A 20,658-nucleotide genomic window follows, 5' to 3' on the forward strand; every position below is an offset into this window, starting at 1 on the left:
TCAATTTATGGGGCAAAAGTAGTCTGATAATTAGGTATTTAGGGCCGGGGATAGCCGAAAAAACAGTCAAATAATCCGGTCGAAAAAAAAATCAAGCAGATAATTCAGTCGAATAATCCAGTCGAATAATCCAGTCGCTCAATATGACGAGGAAAAACGTAAAGCTTGACTTTATTAAGCAGTGGTGGCAGTAACTAACATAACAACATGTAGCCTACTCCTCTATAAATCCCTCCACACGGTTGTTTTTATTCCGAAGCGACTAGATACTATGCTGTCATCAGTTTTATGCATCGGACACAGACTTAATTCAAGTTGTTTATATTAGTACGGCCATTGTTTTCAGTTGATGACGTCAGTCGTTGACCCTTAACCCTAGATGACGACCTTACTCGCAAAGAGAGGTCAACACGTTGTTTAGGGGATTGCTATTGGAAGGAAAATCTCAATAAAGTTGTGACTTCAACTGTCAGATTTGAACTTGGGGGAAAATAATCAAAATAGACAAAAAACGATGTTATCATATTTGAGTTAGTGCGTTTTTTATTTCAGTCAAACAAACTATTCCCAAATTTTAGCCCAACCATCGACCGAGTTTGTTGACTGGAAATTCTAGTGGTACTTAGGGGTAATTGATAAATTTTGCTAGTTAAAGACTTGAATGTTCAAGACTGTTATATGGTTGTGTCTGAAAAGAGTGCTAAAAAGTTTAAAATTAATAGATCAGATGACATAATACACAACGTTTTATGATCGAATATTTAATAGGTAAAACAACTTCACGAAGATTATTAATCCTTCTGAATACGAATAATTGCAATCCCTGTTTATCAAAATATAGAAAAAACGAATCATGATTGCATGTCTTCGGCTTCTGAAAGTTCTGTTGACAGACTGAGACAGACATCTCACACAATCACATAGGCCTAATATGTCTATAGATACGCCTAAATCCTATTTCTACTGGCTACATATATGCCATATTCAAATAGATCTATCTGATTTCCTGTCAAAATATTAGTTCCAATGGCCATAGTTCAGCTCTGAACGTAGGTCTCATTATACTCGTCCTTCAGTTCAGAAACTCTCCAATTGATTCCTTGTCGAAATTCCAATGGCTTCCCAGTCAATTTTACTGGGTAACTTTTTACTGCTAAACGGTCGCGTGTCAGTCCCCGTGAACGCCTGAACAATATAAATGAACATCTTAGTGAGAAAACAAGGCCTTGCTTACCTCACTAGAACCAGTATGAGCGACACACCACGCTGTTAAAAAATACGTCTACATCTTCTAACCGACTTGTCGGACTTCATTGAAAGGGTAACGCACAAATTTACGAACTAGGCCATTTGAGATTAAACGAAATTTAGGTAAGCCTGGGGTCAAAAAATTATGAATTGTTTGTTTCGGACACTGGCTGGTAATGTCAGGAATTTTGCCTGGACAGCAGCATTTTTGTCCACTCTTCATCAAATTCCAACTGCCGAGGGTTCTTTAACATGCTAACGCCCACATGTGCACAGGACCTAATTTCTGAATTATGACCTTGATTGTACGAAAAATCGCGCTTTTAACTTGTGGCCCCTCTAGAGGTCACAATTTTTATCTGATTTAAAAAAAACGTATTATTATATCACCGTTACACCCTAAGGACGGCTGAGTTTGAATTTCGTGAAAATCGGACAAAAATTGTACGCACATAGATATATCACCATTCCACCATAATGAAGGTTGAATTTGAATTTCGGGAAAATTGAAATGAAACTGCCTGACAAAATGGCTGCTCTTTGTACGCAGATTGTGTATACCTTACTATAAGTATGTAATACAAAGGTTATGGACCCTCTAGAGGTCACAGTTTTTATCCAATTTTGATGAAACTTATAACATCTTTATATTCCCAAAATCTCAGTCCCTTTTGATATTTCCACATTTAAGACCATAACTTTCTGGATTATGGCCCCTGATTGTACAAAAAATCCTTTTTGTTTTTAGCTTGTTCTCTATCCATCTCTTGCAAAATGTGGGCGTATCCTGCCTCGCAGCTGCTGGTTTGGATGGATTTAAGCTTGATACAGCACCATGATATTTCTTCATAACATAATTTTAGTTTTTATACACCCACATGGAAATGTGGTATGTGGTCGTATATTGCCATCGCCCCCGTCCGTCCACAATTTCTTATGAACACTCTACAGACTACATTTATCATCTAATTGTTTTGAAATTGATATATTCAATAAATTCTATTTATTTCTTCTGGAGTTATGGCCCTTGTTTCACTTTGTTGCCCCTTGTGAACGCTCTAACGACAAAAGTTATGAACCGATCTGTATGAAATTTATATGCATCATTTAAATTAGTAAAAAAAAGAAGCCTATTGAATTTCAGCAATTTTCGTTAATTACATCTAGAGTTATGGCCCTTGTTTCACTTTGTTGAATCTTGTGATTGCTCTAATGACAACAGTTTTCATCCTATCTGTTTGAAATTAATATGCATCATTTAAATTAGTGAAACGAAGAAGCCTATTGAATTTCCGTTGTTTCACTTTATTGTACCTTGTGAATGATCTAACGACAAAAGTTATTATCCGATCTGTATGAAATTTATATGCGTCATTTAAATTAGTAAAACAAAGAAGCCTATTGAATTTCAGCAATTTCCGTTCATTACATCTAGAGTTATGGCCCTTGTTTCACTTTGTTGAATCTTGTGACTGCTCTAATGACAACAGTTATCATCCGATCTGTTTGAAATTGATATGCATCATATAAATTAGTGCAACGAAGAAGCCTATGGAATTTCAGCAATTTCTATTAATTACACCGTGAGTTATGACCCTTGTTTCACTTTGTTGTACCTTGTGAAAGCTCTAACGACAAAAATTATTATTCGATCTGTATGACATTTATATGTATCGTTTAAATTAGTTAAACGAACAAGACAAGACTATTGAGTTTTAGCAAATTTCCGTTAATTACATCTAGAGTTATGGCCCTTGTTTCACTTTGTTGAATCTTGTGAACACTTAAACGTAAAAAGTTATCACCCAATCTGTATGAAATTCATATGCATCATTTAAATGAGTGAAATGAAGAAGCCTATTGAATATCAGAAATTTCCGTCAATTACTTCTAGAGTTATGGCCCTTGATTTACTTTGTTGAACCTTGTGAACGTTCGAACAACAAACGTTATCATCCGATCTGTATGAAATTTATATGCATTATTTGAATTAGTAAAACGAAAAAGCCTGTCAAATTTCAACAATTTCTGTAGATTACGTCCAGGGTTACGGCCCTTCTTTTAGTTTTTAGAACCTTGTGAACCCTCAAGCGATGAAAATTATAATGTCATCTGTATGAAATTGTCTATTAAATGCCCCCAATTACCTACAAAAAAATAAATATGCGACAACCCTTGTCGACTGCTCGGACGATTTAGCTGCTGTGGGCTAATGTTTTGTTGCCTGGCAACCTATCTTTGTCTATCAGGTAACTAACTTGCAAATATGTTTTTATTCATCCGTCCATGATAGACACACGACACAGTGATCACGTGACAACCATACATGTAATTGAAATCGCTTTAAAATAAAATTCCGTAGGACTATGCCATATAGCTTTCAATAATAATAACAACAATATTTTTAAAATCAAGCCTCTGTCAGCCTGTGTATAAAATAAAAAATCATAACGGTAAACGCTATTTAATACTAATACTAGCATCACTGGTATATATTGACCTAATTCCAACCAATTCTGTCGGAAAAATATATTATTAATGACTGTTTCTCGGTGGATTCAGTGTTCTATTCTATCCGAGGATTATAATCAACTAATGTTTAAATTTATCAAACAACTGGTCACCGAAACTATTAAATGTATGATCAAATTATTATTTTAATATCTACCGGTACCTGGGATTCATACAGAGCGTCGAAGATATGGAAGACCAAACAGCTCTTTATTTAGTGTTCTTACTTCTTATTTCTTAATTCACAGTCCTTAATTCTTATTTCTTCATTTGTTGTCGTATTTCGACATTTGTACACTAAAATTAACATTTGTATCTTAAAATCAATATTTGTTTTCCAAATCAGACATTTGTCATATCAGATTTGTAAAATGTATTTTTGTTTAATTTAATTTTATTTTAATATAAAGATAAAATTTATTTTAGTAAATCAAAAAAATAGTCTCCATTTACATTTCATCATAGACATACAATGAAAAACAAATCTCGGACAACAAATTTCTAAATACAAATCTCCAAATACAAATCTTGCAAAACACTTCTCCAAAAACATTTCTCGAAATTCATCGAACCTGAACATTATGATGACATGAATTGAAATCAACCTGGCATACAATAAGTCACCATACAACAAAGGAGAATTGAGCAAACATATATACAATAAGAAAAGTCGCTCGATCACTGCGATTTTAGTGAAATAGCGTGCGTGTTAGTCTGTCTCTCTCTCTATATATATATTGGTTAATCTGATCTAGCATTAGATAAAATAAATTGAAATTGAAAGTAGTCTATTTTCAGAAATTAGGTTTTGTCTGAGTGATAGCGACATATTTCTTTGGACAAACAAAAGAGGGCTTTATCTCTTCTAAATCATGTAATCATGAATGTGCCAGTAAAATAGATAATACTCATATATTCAAAGAGTGACAGACAAATAGTTTCTGGTGAAGCATTATACGATAGTTGGAATTTCGTATTAAGACGCATATTTTGACTTTTAAATACATGTAGCTATTAAACAATTAATAACACATATACATGAAATGGTTTTATGATTTACACTTTGCAGATCAGTATGAGTTTTAGGGGAAGACAATCATGGAACCCAGGAAAAGGTGGAGCATCAAATCAGAAATCTGTATCACAACAGGTCATTGATCAAGAGAAGTTGATAGAAGAAAAGAAAAGACAAATCCAAGAGAAATTAGCAGCAGCAGCTCAACAACAGAATGTAACAGACCAGTCAAATACAGCATCAGTACCTTCAAGTCCTATGTAAGAAATTACTGCATTATTTTTCACCGGGTATCAAATACTACAAAAACAAAAATAAAAAACTATTCTGATTCTCAGATACTTCCGCATCACTTAAAGATGGGTTTCCAGAAAAGTATTTATCAGGTGGTTACTTCCAATAAAAATATGATAATTTTGGTATATATGGAAAGTAGAGATATCCAATCTTACTAGAAAAATACTGGATTCCCCGAAAAACACTCATGGAGCGTATACAGGACAAAAATGTAAGGGTTCCCCTAATCAACAGCCCGACGATTAGGAATTTCTGCACACGTGATGTCAAAGGTCACACGCGAACATTGAGTGCTTGATGTACAAGTTGATAAACTTTATGAAGAGTTAGACGTACAACACTTTCTGAGATAAAAATGACGGAAAAAGACGCGGGGAGTTAATAATCCGAGAATTTAATTAGGATTCGATATTTGTAGTAAATAGTAAGCGATTAAAGACAACATCGTCTTATGTATGCAATGAATTCTCCTCTGACTTCCAAGAGAGGTAAGTCACGTGACGTAAACATGACCTGGTTTGATCAAATTTTTATAGCAGGACATTCCTTCGCAATTACAATCTTTGAGAAGGATTTGAAGCAAAGTTATGACAAATTAATTAATTTGAATATGTTTTAAGTCCATATATACCATTAAATCACCCAGTTTGTACGCGGGAACCCATCTTTAAAAAGGGACACATAACCTCTTTTTATAGGAAACAACCGTGTCAAAACTTTTGAATGAAACCAAGTACGCAACCAAGATAAATGTTACTGGTAATTAGTGGTAATCATAAATGATACTGGATAATCATTCATTCCTATAAACATTAGGTGATAAATGTGCCTTGAAATATGATGTTTGTGAGAAGTCATTTATCCCAGTACTGATCCTTTGACAAAATAAAAACACAAAAATAGTGCACTTCTGTACATGGGTCCTCAGTTTTTCGTCCCATCTGAACGACTAGACAGCTGTCCTTGTCAGGCCCTCCGTCCTGGATCACTGACTAGGGGAGACCACGTCGGAAAATCTGTATTAACTTTCTCGGCCAATGCAGGGATAGAACACCCTACCTCCAGGCTAGCGAGCCAGCAGCTGACCCACTTAGCCGCTTAGCCAACCGTTGACATCTCCAAAAGGATCAGAAAATAATTTTGGGGATATCAGTAGATTATTTTTGTGGTGTTATGAATAAGCAACAAGCTTGTACATTTACAGAATTACCGGATGATGCCCTGTCATATGTTCAGTGAAAAGCTTACTAAAATAGTGGTCTTTATTGGATAGCAGTTGACAGGTCGGTATTGCCATCTATCAACACAGTAAGATTAGGACTACCATGAAAATTATTTTCAGTGACAATCATGAATAAAACAGACAGCGACCATGGTCATTTTGTGGGCAAGTATCCTGCTGCGAGTTACCAATAACCAATTCGTAATGAAACCCCTAAGTTAACACTGCCCTTTTACATATTTACATGTATATTTCTTACAGGGTTGGTAAACTGCCAGGATTAAAGAGGACATCCTTTGCTATAATAAACCAAAGTCAACCTAATAGTAAAAAGAAACTATTAGAACAAGGTACTCTACTTTTCTTTAGCTGTTAATGTTATACTTATAAGTTATAGTCTTTAGTTAAACATATATTATGCAAGAGCTAAATCTGCCTTTTGCAGGTCTTTTTTAGACCTGAAATATTTTCTTAATTAATGATTAGACATTAATTAACTGATCCAGACCATAATCAACTTTTGTTGCATCGGATTTCTCCGATATTAAATAGATTAGAATGGTTCAGCCATATTTTGATTTAATTTAAAAATGGAGGAGCAAGACTTGGCTTCGAACAAACAGTACAGTGGTTGAAACTATCGCACACGTCTTGTCAAACGTTCAAAGGCTCATTTCTTTGCTCGCAATAGAGTAATTTGAATGAAATTTTCAAATTATTCATTTTACATTATCTATTTTTGAACTATTGTAGCAAGAATGGCTAGCTCTTTATCTAAATATTACATAATTTATCTTTAATGTTTTTAGGACGTCTGACAGTGTGACTTTATTGACTACTTGGGAATATCAGGGCCCCCCAATAATTTGCAAATATGGGTTAGAAATTTTTCCGGGTCAAGTCTGTGGGATGCCATATTGGCTTCACTACACTGACACCTCCGCCAATATGAATTCCGTTTCGACGGATCTGAATAACGTAGTATTATAATATGTTCTGTGGAGTGTTCAGTAATACATGTACCTCCGTGTAATAGTAATTGTAAATTAAATTTTTAGAAAGAAGTTTGAGTTTCCTTTTTTACCCATTAACAAATTACGTAAATGTAGAAAAACTCTGTATCAAATTCTGCAGAATTTCTTTTGCACCATTGAATTAAATATGATTACATCACAGCAAGAAGATATGTTGTGATCTTCTGAGAGGTGTAAATATGATTAAACATTCTTTAAAAAATTATATTTTAGCTATAAGAAAGTCCCAGCAGCCTTCAGCATCTATGACAAGTTCATTGAAACCTAAACCAGTGAGATTCGAACTTGGGAATCGTTCCAATTTGCCTAAACCTGAAGAGTTTGCTGATAATGGTTCAGAAAGTAGTTCAAAAGCTATTTATAGCCAACAGACAAAGACTAATAGTTATCCACATCAACAAAACATTTCTTCTAACTTCCCTGGTAATGATTATAATCTCCATAGAAATGAATATGGAACGGTGTCCAAAGTGAAAACTGAACAGACTTCTAATACATATGGTTCAAGTGTTAACGCTTATGGTTCACAATCCAGTGTTAATAAATTCAGTTCTACAAATGTTAATGCTTATGGTTCGCAGCCCAGTGTTAATGAGTATGGTTCTTCAAGTGTTAATGAGTATGGTTCTGCGAGTGTAAATGAATATGGTTCAAGTGCGTATGGTTCATTGAATGAATATGGTTCTGCAGCCCATCAAGGACAAGCCAATGAATATGCTTCTAGTAGATCTGATCACAGTAAATCATTAAGTAGTATGAAACAAATTAAATCAGAAGATGAATATGATCCGTCTGCTCCAACAGAAGATACACCAGGTATTGTCTATTGTCTTAAATCTTCTCAAATTCAATCAATAAACTTGTTTAATTAACTATTAGAAATATTATTGTCTATAAGCCTGATAATGCATTAACTCTTCTGCTACTACAAGCCACACACAGTTTCGTAGATTTTTTACAGATTACTAAAGAGCTGACATTTACGGCTTGATGTCCTTGGACCTGGAATCTGAGTGGCTATGGATCATTAAATGATTTTTGAAAGCCAATCAAATGTTGCGATCGATTGTAGGTCAAGACAATTTCTTGTTTATGATGTGTTGAAAAAATAGGTAAAATTGTTTATATTTAGAAAATGTACCGCTCCCTCTAGATCCCAAATAAACAAGGTGGGGAACTGCAGTGGAGAAATTTTATTATCGACTGTGTCAAGCACTAATTTATTATGCATACATTGATGTTTCAATAATGTAAATAAACTTACAAATGTTTCAATAATTTTTGTTTATTTTAAGAAAAAGAAGAGAGTAAACAGAAATTACAAATGTAAGTTTCTAATGAGTGGTTTCTACATAAAAATTTTATTCTGGGTACAAATGTATTATTAAGTGCTTAACTGTAAGTTTTCATGCTATTTTGACGTGTCTACATTAAAATATAAAAATATGGCTTAGTTATCTCATAACTCTGGAACTAGCTCACTTAATAAGAGGTTTTGGGTTCAACCCTGGTGTTGCCCAAGACAGTTTCTTGGGATTCTCCATCCTGCAGTCGACTTGTCAGCAGTGCATTACGGTGGGTCTGACAATGAAAAAGTGTCTAGTAGTTCAGATGGGATAAAAAAAACTGAAGTTCACCTGTTTACTTGTTGACTTGTTGGAATATGACGAGTAGTTGGAAACACATCTCAAATCAAAACAATAATGAACAGTGTTTATTTAGATGTAGGCTAATTAGAGTTGTTAATAATAGAACAATAATGTCATTATGTGGTACATGATATTAAAATTACAAAATGTCACTCATTTTAGACCAAAGTAGGGTATGGCAGATCATATTAATTTCATGTTGACTTTTGTTGGCTTGCAATACTTACATAACACAATAAAAAATCTTGTCTTGCAGTAGTTTGTAATTTATACGTGTTGTTTTTTTTAGATCAATCCAGTCGAAATCCAGTTCATCAAATATCCAAAAGCGACCGACAGTGTCCCAAAATCTATCTTCTGTATTTGACCAAGATTTCAAGATTAAATCGGAAGGTATGTATTGTTTAAATGTTTACCCAATGATTTTATTTAAGTGACAGACAGTTCTGTCAAGTATTTTGCACTTGATTTCAAGAGAAATCTCTTAAAATTGTCAAACGAAATTAATGCCATATTTTGAAGAAAGCAACAAGATTCTCATCAGTGGTGTTTAGTTTCTCCTACAGTAGATGCTGACCTGAAATCTACCATTGATGAACTGGTTGCCACACTGGTTAAAGGTGGTATACTCATGATACAGAAAGTTATGACTCAATACAAGAATGATCCTAAATATTGGTGAGTAGTACTAATAGATTTATCTTTAATTTTGATTTGAATACTGCACTGTTAACTCTTCTTGAGTTTGTGTTACCTTCTTCTTACCAACTACCGCTTCTGAAATGCAATTTTAAATGATATTGCTTCAGTAGTAGTAGGTAATAAATAAACTATTTAGACACACAGAATAAAGAGTTATTTTTAACTTGCCATGGCTCACTGACTATGGCACTAGCTCACTAACCCTGGTGTTGCCCAAGACAGTTTCTTGGAATTTTCCATCTCAGCTCCATCTTGTCAGCTGTGCATTACAGTGGGTCTGATAATGAAAAGGTGTCTTGTAGTTCAGATAGGATGAAAAACTGAAGTCCGCCAGTTTACTTATTGGCTTGCATGTAAAAGGACCCTTGACTGTTCGAATTTGTTGATGAGTATGTGGAAACGCTACTGTCTGGGAATGTTTTTTTTTCATAGCACACTGCATGGCATATACACGTCTTTATTATTCTTGCTGGAGCACACTAGTACGGATTTGTCTCCTTCCTAACATATACAGGTCAGAATTTAAGAACAGTAGATTTCAATAATACTAATTGGGAATTAGCAGTTAGCAGGCTTTTTGGGCTTTGTTTTTCATGTAGTCCTTTTAACAGAACAGAAATGAATGAAATCATGTAATTAATGTCATATTTTTTGTATGTTACAGGTTTTTATATAAAGAAGATTCCGAAGCTCATAAATATTTCTGTTTAAAGATGCAGACAGCTCCACCTAAACATGATGGTAATGAAGCTGATATGGAAGAGAATGATGGTAAGTTGTATACAATTTTTTTCATATGCAAAGAATGACTTTCACAAAGAAATAATACATATTTATTTGATATCATATATTGAAGTAGAAATAACTTTGACCTCATATCAAAAAGAAACAACTGCCGATGTTCAATATGAACATACCAGAAATTATTGTTTTACTTAATGCCATTCCCTAAGGAAATTTTGCCCGGACAGCGGCACTAGGCCTACTCTTACATGCACGTTAATGTATACACAGGTCCTCGTTTATTGTCCCATCAGCGACTAGACAGCTGTCCTAGTCAGGCTCTCCGTCCTGCACCACTGATAAGGGGAAACCGCGACGGAAAATGCAGGGATCCAACATGCACCTCCAGGCTAGCAAGCCAGCATCTTACCCACTCGGCCACCGTGGCCCCCATCCGTAAGACACAGTTCAACGGAACTCATAAAATTGTGTCTGGTGTATTTTCAGGTTAATTACTAAATGCTGTCGACATTTTTTACTTAATACACATTGTTAGATATTATAACATTTAAGTTTTATGCATACATTTATGCTAGTAATCGGGTCAAAAAAATGTTCCCTAAGAATGCTTTCCATGAATGATGTAGGAATAAGTCAAACTTTATCATATTCTTTATTTTGACATTGAAGAGTCCCAACAGAAGCGAGCTAAAAGAAAGAGAAAAAGCAGATGGGGATCAGATGAACCAGCTGTTATAAAACCTACTATACCTGTTCCTACTGGTGCTGGTCTAGTTACTAATATACAGCTGGGAGGACTTTCTACAGTACATAAACCACCAGGTGGGTTTTTAATAAATTGTCTCAATTTCTACTATCTGTCAATTAATGGACATAACCTGGATGTGGAATCCTGTAATTTGTACAAATTTAAACTGTTTATGTCTTTGAAAATAATTTTTCAGTTCATCATTATCCTACTGTTCAAGATTTTGCCAGGAAAATGGTGGGAAGCGATAATATAAGCCCTGAACAAATGCAACAGATTAGAGAACAGAAGGAGGTATTAACTATTATTATTATATCCAAAAACCTTAAATAATACAAGGGAGATAATCTGCACACAGTTATCTCCCCTTAGACCACACTTCACATTCACACTAAATTTGTTGGCTGTAAACTCTTCAAATGAGTAAGCATACCTTGCCTTATGCACAACACTGATATGTTTTATTTAACTTTTATTTAAAGGACAATTTTGGTGTTAGCCAATATCACATTATGTTATAGAACTGGTTAAACACATTCCAAATATAATTTTAATACAGAGATCATTGCTACAGTTGATGTGTAACCATGACTTGAATTAACAGGAAGTGATGCAAACAAAAGGAAAACATGAGTTTGCCTTATATGTAACTGACTGAAGTAGACAGCGACAACAGATAAACAGTAGATTTTTAGCTCACTGATAATTCCTTTGAAGACAAAAAATGGTTATATGAGACTGTGACAGGATATCTGTTTGAATCTGACAATTCATAAAATGAATTGTCTGTCACTAGATAAGAGAAAGCGAAATAGTCTGTGGATTACCTTGTTTTTATTAATTCTCTAAAACTTAGTAAGCGATAATTATAGTTTATTCTGGAAACCCTATAAATAAAGTCATATCATTATTTTTTTACAATTACTTCTGTCTCCGCCAGATGGATCACAAATTACAATTTGGTATGCGCTCTAAGATGGCAATTAGGCGATCTTAATTTATCAAATACTGTATTCATATTAATTCTCATCCTTTCAATAAAGTTCATTGAAAATTATCTCTGTGGATTTTTGTGTAGCCTACTTCTCGTCAGATGTGAACGAAATGTGAAATTCACTTGTATTCGGCAACTGAAAACCAGACAAATGTAATTATATACAAAAGTAAAACAAATAATGGCTAAGTATATGCAAACTCCTAACATCGGAAATGGTTTTGGAACAGGTAAACATACTCTACCTCATACACAGTGCCGAGCACTACTTATATTCAGACGTTGATTTCAGAAGCCGGAGCAACCCTATCTGGAATACTAAAATTCCTCTGAAATACCACACCCATGAAAAAGACGAGAGCATCACTGTCGCTGCAATAAACGTCCACATTCCTGCATTGATTTATATGATACTTTTTATACGCCCACATTTTCATGTGGACGTATATTGTCGTCGCCCCTGATATGGTATATCAAGGTTGTGGACCCTCTAGAGGCCACAATTTTGATCTGATTTTGTTGAAACTTGAAATGCATATTTATAACCCAAAGGTCTTGGTTCCTTTCGATATTCGCACATATCGGATCATAACTTCCTGAATTATGGCCCTTGATTGTACGAAAAATCGCTTTTTTAGATTGTGGTCCCTCTAGAGGTCACAATTATTATCTGATTTAAAAAGACGTTTGAATATATCACTGTTACACTGTAATGATGCTTGAGTTCGTATTTCGTGAAAATCGGACCAAAACTGCTGAACAAAATGGCCACCCCTCGTAGGCAAATAGTATATATATGGTATATCAATGTTGTGGACTCTCTAGAAGTCACAATTTTGATCCAATTTTGATGAAACTTGAAATATATCTTTATAACCCAAAGATCTTGGTTCCTATCGATATTCGCGCATATTGGATCATAACTTCCTGAATTATGGTCCTTGATTGCTAGAAAAATCGCATTTTGCTTTAGCTTGTTCTATATCCATCTCTTGCAAAATGTTGGCGTATCCTGCCTGGCAGCCGCTGGTTAAAATAAAGAAGGCTAGGCGTTGGGTTTGTTTTGCCAAATTTACAGACTAAATTTTAAAAAAACATGGGTTGGGACATGCACCAAAATAAATAGTTGCTATTCTTACCGTATAAGAAATAAATATGTCAAGTTTCAAGATGATAAATTCAGATTCAGAATTCCTGCCTATAGAGAAAAAAAACGCAAAAATTGGGCGTGATTCTACCCCTGGAGTTTGGACATGGACCAATATAAATATGTACAACCCTATGATGGATCATACTGAAATGGATCCAAATATGTTAACAATTGCAACCTGTAGATTATCTACAGACAAAATATTAACAAAAAGTGGGTGTGGCACTGCTCAAGAGGGGCGGACAATGTACCAAAATCAATAGTTACGGTATACTAAGTTCCAAGATAATCCATCCATATGCCAAGTTTGAAGATGATCCATTCAGAATTGCGGCCAGTGTACGATAAGCACAAAAATAGGTTGAATTTGAATATTTTGTTGACATGTGATTCTTAATTGTGGTTTGAAAACGCCTGCTTAAATAACGATAAGAGTTATGTCCCTTTATTTTCGGGAAGAAAATTGTCGACAAATAAAATTTTGAAATCCCATCACTGTTTGCCAGGCAACGACACATATACCTGCAGCAGCTAAATCGTCGGGGCAGTCAATAATGAAAAATGTCGGTAATGAAAAATTTATAATACCCTAAAATCTGATTAAGAGTAACAACTCAAATCTGATTAAGAGTAACAACTCATTAATTAAGTAATTATCAGAAAATCATTAGAATTTGTTTGGCCCATGCAAAACATTTAATATCATGGATTTAGCCGTTGAAGTTATCAAAAATCATTGAAATTCAATACACATGTACTTGCTCGTCTCAAGACCTTAAACTCTGTGTATCAACCTAAAGTCAAGTGATCAAGCGCCATTACTCTGGCAGTAATTATCGGAAATCGTTGAAAATCAATAGGCTTCTTGATCTCATGACCTTAAACACTGTGCATAAATTATTAACTTTAGCCTCTAGAGCGTCCACAAGCAATTGTGGATGCCGGACGACAATATACGAACACATTTCAATGTGGGCGTATAAAAATCGTGTTTCCTTTTGTTTGCATAACTTCTCTTTTCTTCAAATCTTCATTACGCATCTACCGTAGCAAAGATCTCTATGTTCAAATTGTGTTTGGAATTGGTTTAAACAGTTCTGTCACACATTTAATATTGGCTGACACCAACATTGTCCTTTAATTTGTTAGCTATTTGGCAGGTTTTCTTCAGATAAAGAAAATAATTTTCTCAGGTATCCTTCTTTGACCATTGTTGATCAATTAAGTTGATATTTTATATATTGAAAGTTTCTATTTTTACTTTAGTTAAACATGATGTACGAGTTGATAATTGCTCAGAAAAAAGCTAAAGAGGCAGCTGTAATGGCAGAAGTTCCTGGCATCAAAGTTAAACCTAAATATGAATATGATTCTGATGAAGAAGTAGAGGGTGGTACTTGGGAACATAGGCAAAGAGCTTCAGAAATGAATGCAACTAAAGGTCTGTATATCTTTATATATGTAACATATTTTGTCTAATATAATACAATTTATTGCGTTATAGAATTAAGTTAATCTATATGTCTTTTCTTGCAAATTCATGTGCCAGTGTGTCAATAATTATAGAATAGATTGTTTTATACTGTAGTATTATTATACTACATAATTATAATTATTGTGTATTTGTTTAATACTATTATATTATCTACATAATATCGAGTGAACTGTTGCTATATATATATATGTATACAATATTTATTATTGTTCCCCGTCTTTCGAAGAAAGCAGAGAATTATTTAAATGAGTCTGTCCGTCCGTCTGTCTGTCCCGCACACATTTTGGGACACAATAACTCTCCTAATTGAGCTAGAATGTTCAAACTTGGTGTACTGTAGGTGTTCATTAGGTCAATGCCTTGATGGAGTTCGAAGATGAGCATTTTCTGCTTAGGGTAAGCAGAGATAAGCAATTTGATTGGTTGATGCTTTAGGACACAATAACTTTAGTTCTGATTAAGCGAGAGTGATCAAACTGGGTGTTTAGTTTTATTACATCAATACCGTGACTAAGTTTGATAATGAACATTTTCTGTTTAGGGTAAGCAGAGCGATAAGCAATTTGGAACATAACAACTCTGCTTTTAATTGAAGTAGAATGTTAAACTTGATGTTCATTAATTAAGTGAATGTCTTGACTGAGTTCAATGATGAACATTTCCCGCTAAAGCTAAGCAAAGCTAAGCTAAGCAATTTCTTTGACTTTGATTCTATCTGATAGAGAGTGATAAAACTTAGTGTATAGTTGATAATCAGTTTGATTGCTCAATACTTTTGAAAAAGATAAACTTGCAATTAATTAAATGTGCCATCTATTTATTTCGGGATTTTGGCAGGGCACATCAGCCTCACTGTTGGGTTGTTCTGTATATTATCATATAATTGTAGAATGGGCTGATCAGTTAACAGATACAAACAGAGGAAAACATTTTATTGGAGATTTTCTTCCACCTCAAGAGTTGGAGAAATTTATGGAGACATATAGAGTAAGTTAATGTCTCATTCATTGTTGTTGATGTTTTGGCTCTGGCTTTAAAGGACTGAGAGCTTGGCAAGAAACAATGTCTAGTTGTTCAGATTAAGTGTACACATTGGCATGCATGCACATAGAAGATCTGAGCAAAATTTCCCTTATTGCATGACGTATGTCTGTCTTCATTAGCCCAGTCGGTACAGAAAATTAGGACTTTAAACCCCATTTCATTTCATTTCTGGCTTTAGAATAATGCTCAAAACCTATACCTTGCTTCATTTATTTTTTAGGCTTTAAAAGAAGGACGTACACCAGATTATTCTGATTATAAAGAGTTTAAGATAACTTGTGAGAATATTGGTTATCAGATGTTACAGAAACTAGGTTGGAAGGAAGGAGAGGGTTTAGGACCTGAATCACAGGGTATTACACAACCTGTTAATAAGTAAGTCTATGTCCATTATGATTTTGTAAAAGGATTGTATTTAACTTTTTGACTAATGATGACATTCTGTGAGTTAGAACTTGAAATTCCATCTCAAATTTTTGTTTTATTGCCCGTAAAATTAGCTGTTATTATTTTGGGGATGCTCGATTGTCAGTACGGAACGTTCAGAATTGATGGAATTGTAATGGCGTGACATGGAATTCAATTCCGTCACAGTTCTGTCAGTCCCAACAACGGAGGTGGTGTGAGTAGAATCGTGCCATAATTAAACACAACCGATATGTTTCAGCTATCATGGTTGGTTGAGACATTTTCTCATGCAGTTAGCGCATGCATTCTAGCCCCAAATCCATATTTTCACATGATAGTCACTATTTTGAGGAAAGGCTGTGGGGGGTATTAACAAAAATACATATTTTGCTATGAATTTCAATATCTTCTCTAGGGGCAATACCAGCGTTGATAATATGGGCTTAGGTATTGAAAAACAGGCAAATTTAAACCAAGATGATGATGAATTTGATGCCTACAGAAAGAGAATGATGTTGGCTTATAAATTCAGACCTAATCCATTGGTAAATAAACTTCATTCTAGATCTTGGTGCAGATTGATAAACAGTAAATAAATTATCATGAGAAGTTATTTTTTAGGTGACCAGTAAAAAGTAAAATCACTTCATCAGTATTCATACTCTACAAATTTTATCCATTCGTGTGTATAATTATGACTTGTTTCACTTTGATGGCTTTCAATAGCATAGAACTAGTCGCTTAGCTAACATTTTTGTAGTATTGTTGTATTATTATAAGCAAAACTAAAACTCAAAATTGCATCCAGATTTGCAACTGTAGAAAAAAATATTGTCTACTTCAATTTGTTCTCTTCTTTTATTGCAGAATAATCCCAGAAGACCATACTACTGATTTACATATTTGACACTATTATGAAGAAAGAGAAATAAACTACACTATAATAAAGAAAATTAAAACCTGTTTTATTTACTATTAAAAGGGGGGTTTGGTGATCGCGTGGTATGGTTCCAATCCCAAGCTTGTCTGCCCAAACTCATGAGTTTTCTCCAAGTACTCTGGTTTCCTTCCACTGCTAAAGACCACTATGCACTTGCAAGATATTGAAATAAATTTATCATGTCCCAAAATGACCTAGTTAATGTCTGGGGGATGTTAAACCCCATTTTCTCTCTGTTTTACTATTAATAGCAATTAAACCAACCATTATCTTGCATTTAAAGATCTTACCTACTTAAAACGATTAAGATTCAACTGATGTCAGTTTCATCTGGATTTGCAGAATATTTTTATACCCTATATGTAATTTATTTGAGAGATGACTCATCATGTTTCTTTTAAAAAAAATTAATTTTATATTTTAAATATGGCATATCCCTCCCCTTCCTGGCTACAAGCAGACATTGTCTCGTTTAATCAGTGACATCATACATTACCTCATTTCTGAATGGAATATATGCAATTGAGGGGGTTTCTTGTTAATTTCCAGTGTTTTTGTAAAATGACCTTGTGGTGAGAGTGAAAAAATGATCAAAACTTTAATATTTTATAGTTTAATATTTACAGTTCTACAATAATACAAATATCTACGTTAATACCAATATTTTACACTTCGTTTTCTATCATCTTTAATTCCCATCTGTTCCATTATATCAGTTTCAAATGTAGACAGTTTAGGTGCAAAAGTCACCTTTTTTAGCTCGCTTTCTTTGGTATCTTTGCTGCATTCTATAAAAAAAATGTCCATTTACAAAATAGGATTGTCAGGTCGTTTATCTGAAACTATAATTACCATGACTAAAATTTCCTAATAGATCTAAACCCTATTTCTGTTGATGAGACCAAGAGTTATTCTTAAATTAATTCCAAATTTCATACTGAAATATACTTTCAAATTAAATATTAAAAGTAACCTTTATAAGAAGCTCTGTTCACAAAATCATCTCCTTCTTGAATAGCTATTTGAGCTAATGGTAAAATTCTACCGGTTTTAAGTGCAACTCGAACTCTTTTACCATCTTCTGTATATCTCCATTCTACATCTGTAGGTTTACTGTTATAAATAAAACATAGTAATCTTATTAAAAATATAGAGTTGGAAATATTTCAATCAAAACATGTTCCTAAATTCATTACCTTGTAATTTAAATTCCATCTGCACTAAGAGAGAGAGAGAGAAATGGGGTTTAACGTCCACTCTACACAAAGTAGGTCATTTCAGGACTAACATATGGTTCAATTATATTTCAATAATTCACTTGCGCGTATGGGTCTTTAGCAGTGGGAGGAAACCGGAATACCCGGAGAAAACCCACGAGGTTGGACAGGCGACCCCACGTACAACCCATCTGCACTAAATCCATAAATTCAGTTTATTGTATCAAAGAATAACAGTCTTCAAGAAGAAAAGTGAGTAATGCCTCTTTTGGTAGCCATTGTGCATTGATTGGTGAAGTGTTGAAACAACTTTATATCTGTTATAATATTGATATCTGCTGCACACAAACATATGGTAAATCTTTGCAAGGAGGAAGAGATATGACCATATTAATGAGACTAAGAAGATGTGCAATTCAACAATATCAGGCAACTCAGATTGTAATCCATCTTCAGTCATCGAATCCTATACAATTATTACATGAAGTAGATTAACGTATCTTACTTGTCTGAGGGGTCGACTAATGCTATTTCTGTTGTAACTAATAAAGGTTTTTCTGTCTTTACCATAAAACCTGCATTTGTACTGGACACATTACTTAAATTATAGTCCTGTTTAAAAGGCAAAAGAAAAAACATCATCATCAAAGGTGTATCAGGTCCTATGAAACATAAAGAATTCTACTATGATTAACTTGATTCCCATTGTTTTACCAGACATGCATAAATGATGTTGGAAGTTAAAACTACATTTCATTGTAATTCCTTTTTGTGTACCGGTAATTCCTTTTTGTGTCAATGCATTCAAAATTTTAACCAGATTGGAAGACAATTGTAGTCGATAAGTGTAATCACCAAAAATTGTGGGCGAACAACAATACATGACCCCATTTTGAATCTGTCGTTAAAGATAAATAACACCAATAAATGTTACTTACACAATTTAATCCTTGAACATAACACCAGTTTCTTTCCTTTATAATACTAGTTATTATTCCTATTTTACCTTTATCTTTACCTGTTAATACTTCTACCTGAAATAATATACAAATAAAAATATCATCACTCTCCCCAATAAAATAAAATAACCTGCAATCTAATCATGCATGTTATTGTACAAACACGGTCAATTCATACAGTTTATTCTTGTCCCCCCTCCTTTCGAAGAAAGCAGGGGACTATTAAAATTGGTTCATGCATCTGTCTGTCACACTTTTTGGAACACAACAACTCTTTTAAATGAGCTAGAATGTTCCAACTTGGTGTAGGTGTTTATTAGGTTGATGCCTTGATGGAGTTCGAAGATGAGCATTTTCTGCTTAGGGTAAGCAGAGGTAAGCAATTTGATTGGTTGATGCTTTGGGACACAATAACTTTAGTTCTAATTAAATAAGCGTGATCAAACTTGGTGTATAGTTACATCAATACCTTGACTAAGTTTGATAATGAACATTTTCTGCTCCGGGTAAGCAGAAGATAAGCCATTTGATTGGTCGAGACTTTTAAACACAATAACTCTCCTTAGAATGTTTAAATTTGGTGTAGGCGTTCATTAGGTGAATGCCTTGATGGAGTTCGATGATGAACATTGTCTGCTTGCAGTAAACAGAGATAAGCAATTTGATTGGTTGATGCTTTTGGGCACAGCAACTTTGGTTATAATTAAGTGAGAGCTATGAAACTCTGAGTATAGATTTATTATATCATTACCTTGTCTAAGTTTGATGAGAATTTTCTGCTTAGGCTAAGGAGCTATAAACAATTTGATTGGTCAAGACTTTGGAACATAACAACTCTGCTTTTAATTGAGTTAGAATGTTTAAAATTGATGTTGATGTTCATTAGGTGAATGTCTTGACTGAGTTCAATGATTAACATTTCCCACTAAAGCTAAGCAGAGCTAAGCATTTTCTCTGACTTTGATTCTAACTGATAGAGAGTGATGAGTTTGATTGCATCATCTATTTATTTGGGGATTTTGGCGGGGACAGTGGGCTTGTTTGTACTACCAACACACCAATGCCTCTTTAAACAACATAAAACCAAATAATTTCTAGCTTTTAACTCAATAATTTTCCACATATAATCCATGATAATCATAGTCTGGTTTGTGGAGGATCCTATAGATTCCAGCAAACCCATACATTTAAGGTCATCTCTTTTACACTTTGTCATTTTGATGTAGCTATGCAATACATGGTGGGCAATTGGAAGGTCATATTTTTATATGTAACAAATGA

General features: G+C 34.1%; 2 protein-coding genes across 3 annotated transcripts in view; one reads left to right on the forward strand and one right to left on the reverse strand.

Moving 5' to 3' along the window:
- The first annotated feature begins 636 nt into the window (after positions 1-636).
- LOC126819463 (uncharacterized) lies at positions 637-17,224 on the forward strand. Of its 2 annotated transcripts, XM_050547487.1 has the most exons (15): positions 637-768; positions 4,829-5,034; positions 6,555-6,643; positions 7,541-8,143; positions 8,623-8,653; positions 9,266-9,369; positions 9,531-9,654; positions 10,343-10,449; positions 11,092-11,244; positions 11,367-11,464; positions 14,581-14,755; positions 15,699-15,796; positions 16,074-16,228; positions 16,677-16,806; positions 17,129-17,224. In XM_050547487.1, the coding sequence occupies exons 2-15, from the start codon at positions 4,835-4,837 to the stop codon at positions 17,153-17,155; spliced, it is 2,094 nt and encodes a 697-aa protein (XP_050403444.1). In that variant the 5' UTR covers positions 637-768; positions 4,829-4,834; the 3' UTR covers positions 17,156-17,224. The 2 variants fall into 2 exon arrangements, with proteins under 2 accessions (XP_050403444.1, XP_050403445.1); XM_050547488.1 differs by lacking the exons at positions 16,677-16,806; positions 17,129-17,224 and having other exon boundaries at positions 16,074-16,232.
- Positions 17,225-17,798: 574 nt separating this feature from the next.
- LOC126819467 (probable 39S ribosomal protein L24, mitochondrial) overlaps positions 17,799-20,658 on the reverse strand; it is a 30,526-nt gene continuing 27,666 nt past the window's right edge. The window contains exons 3-6 of the mRNA XM_050547494.1: positions 19,357-19,452; positions 18,924-19,030; positions 18,175-18,314; positions 17,799-17,989 (exon numbers count right to left, since the gene is read on the reverse strand). Of these exons, the coding sequence (XP_050403451.1) occupies positions 17,853-17,989; positions 18,175-18,314; positions 18,924-19,030; positions 19,357-19,452 (480 nt within the window). The 3' untranslated portion in view covers positions 17,799-17,852. The remainder of the gene's footprint in view (positions 17,990-18,174; positions 18,315-18,923; positions 19,031-19,356; positions 19,453-20,658) is intronic.

The sequence above is a fragment of the Patella vulgata genome, chromosome 4 (assembly GCF_932274485.2).
Source record: "Patella vulgata chromosome 4, xgPatVulg1.2, whole genome shotgun sequence".
NCBI classification, from domain to species: domain Eukaryota; kingdom Metazoa; phylum Mollusca; class Gastropoda; family Patellidae; genus Patella; species Patella vulgata.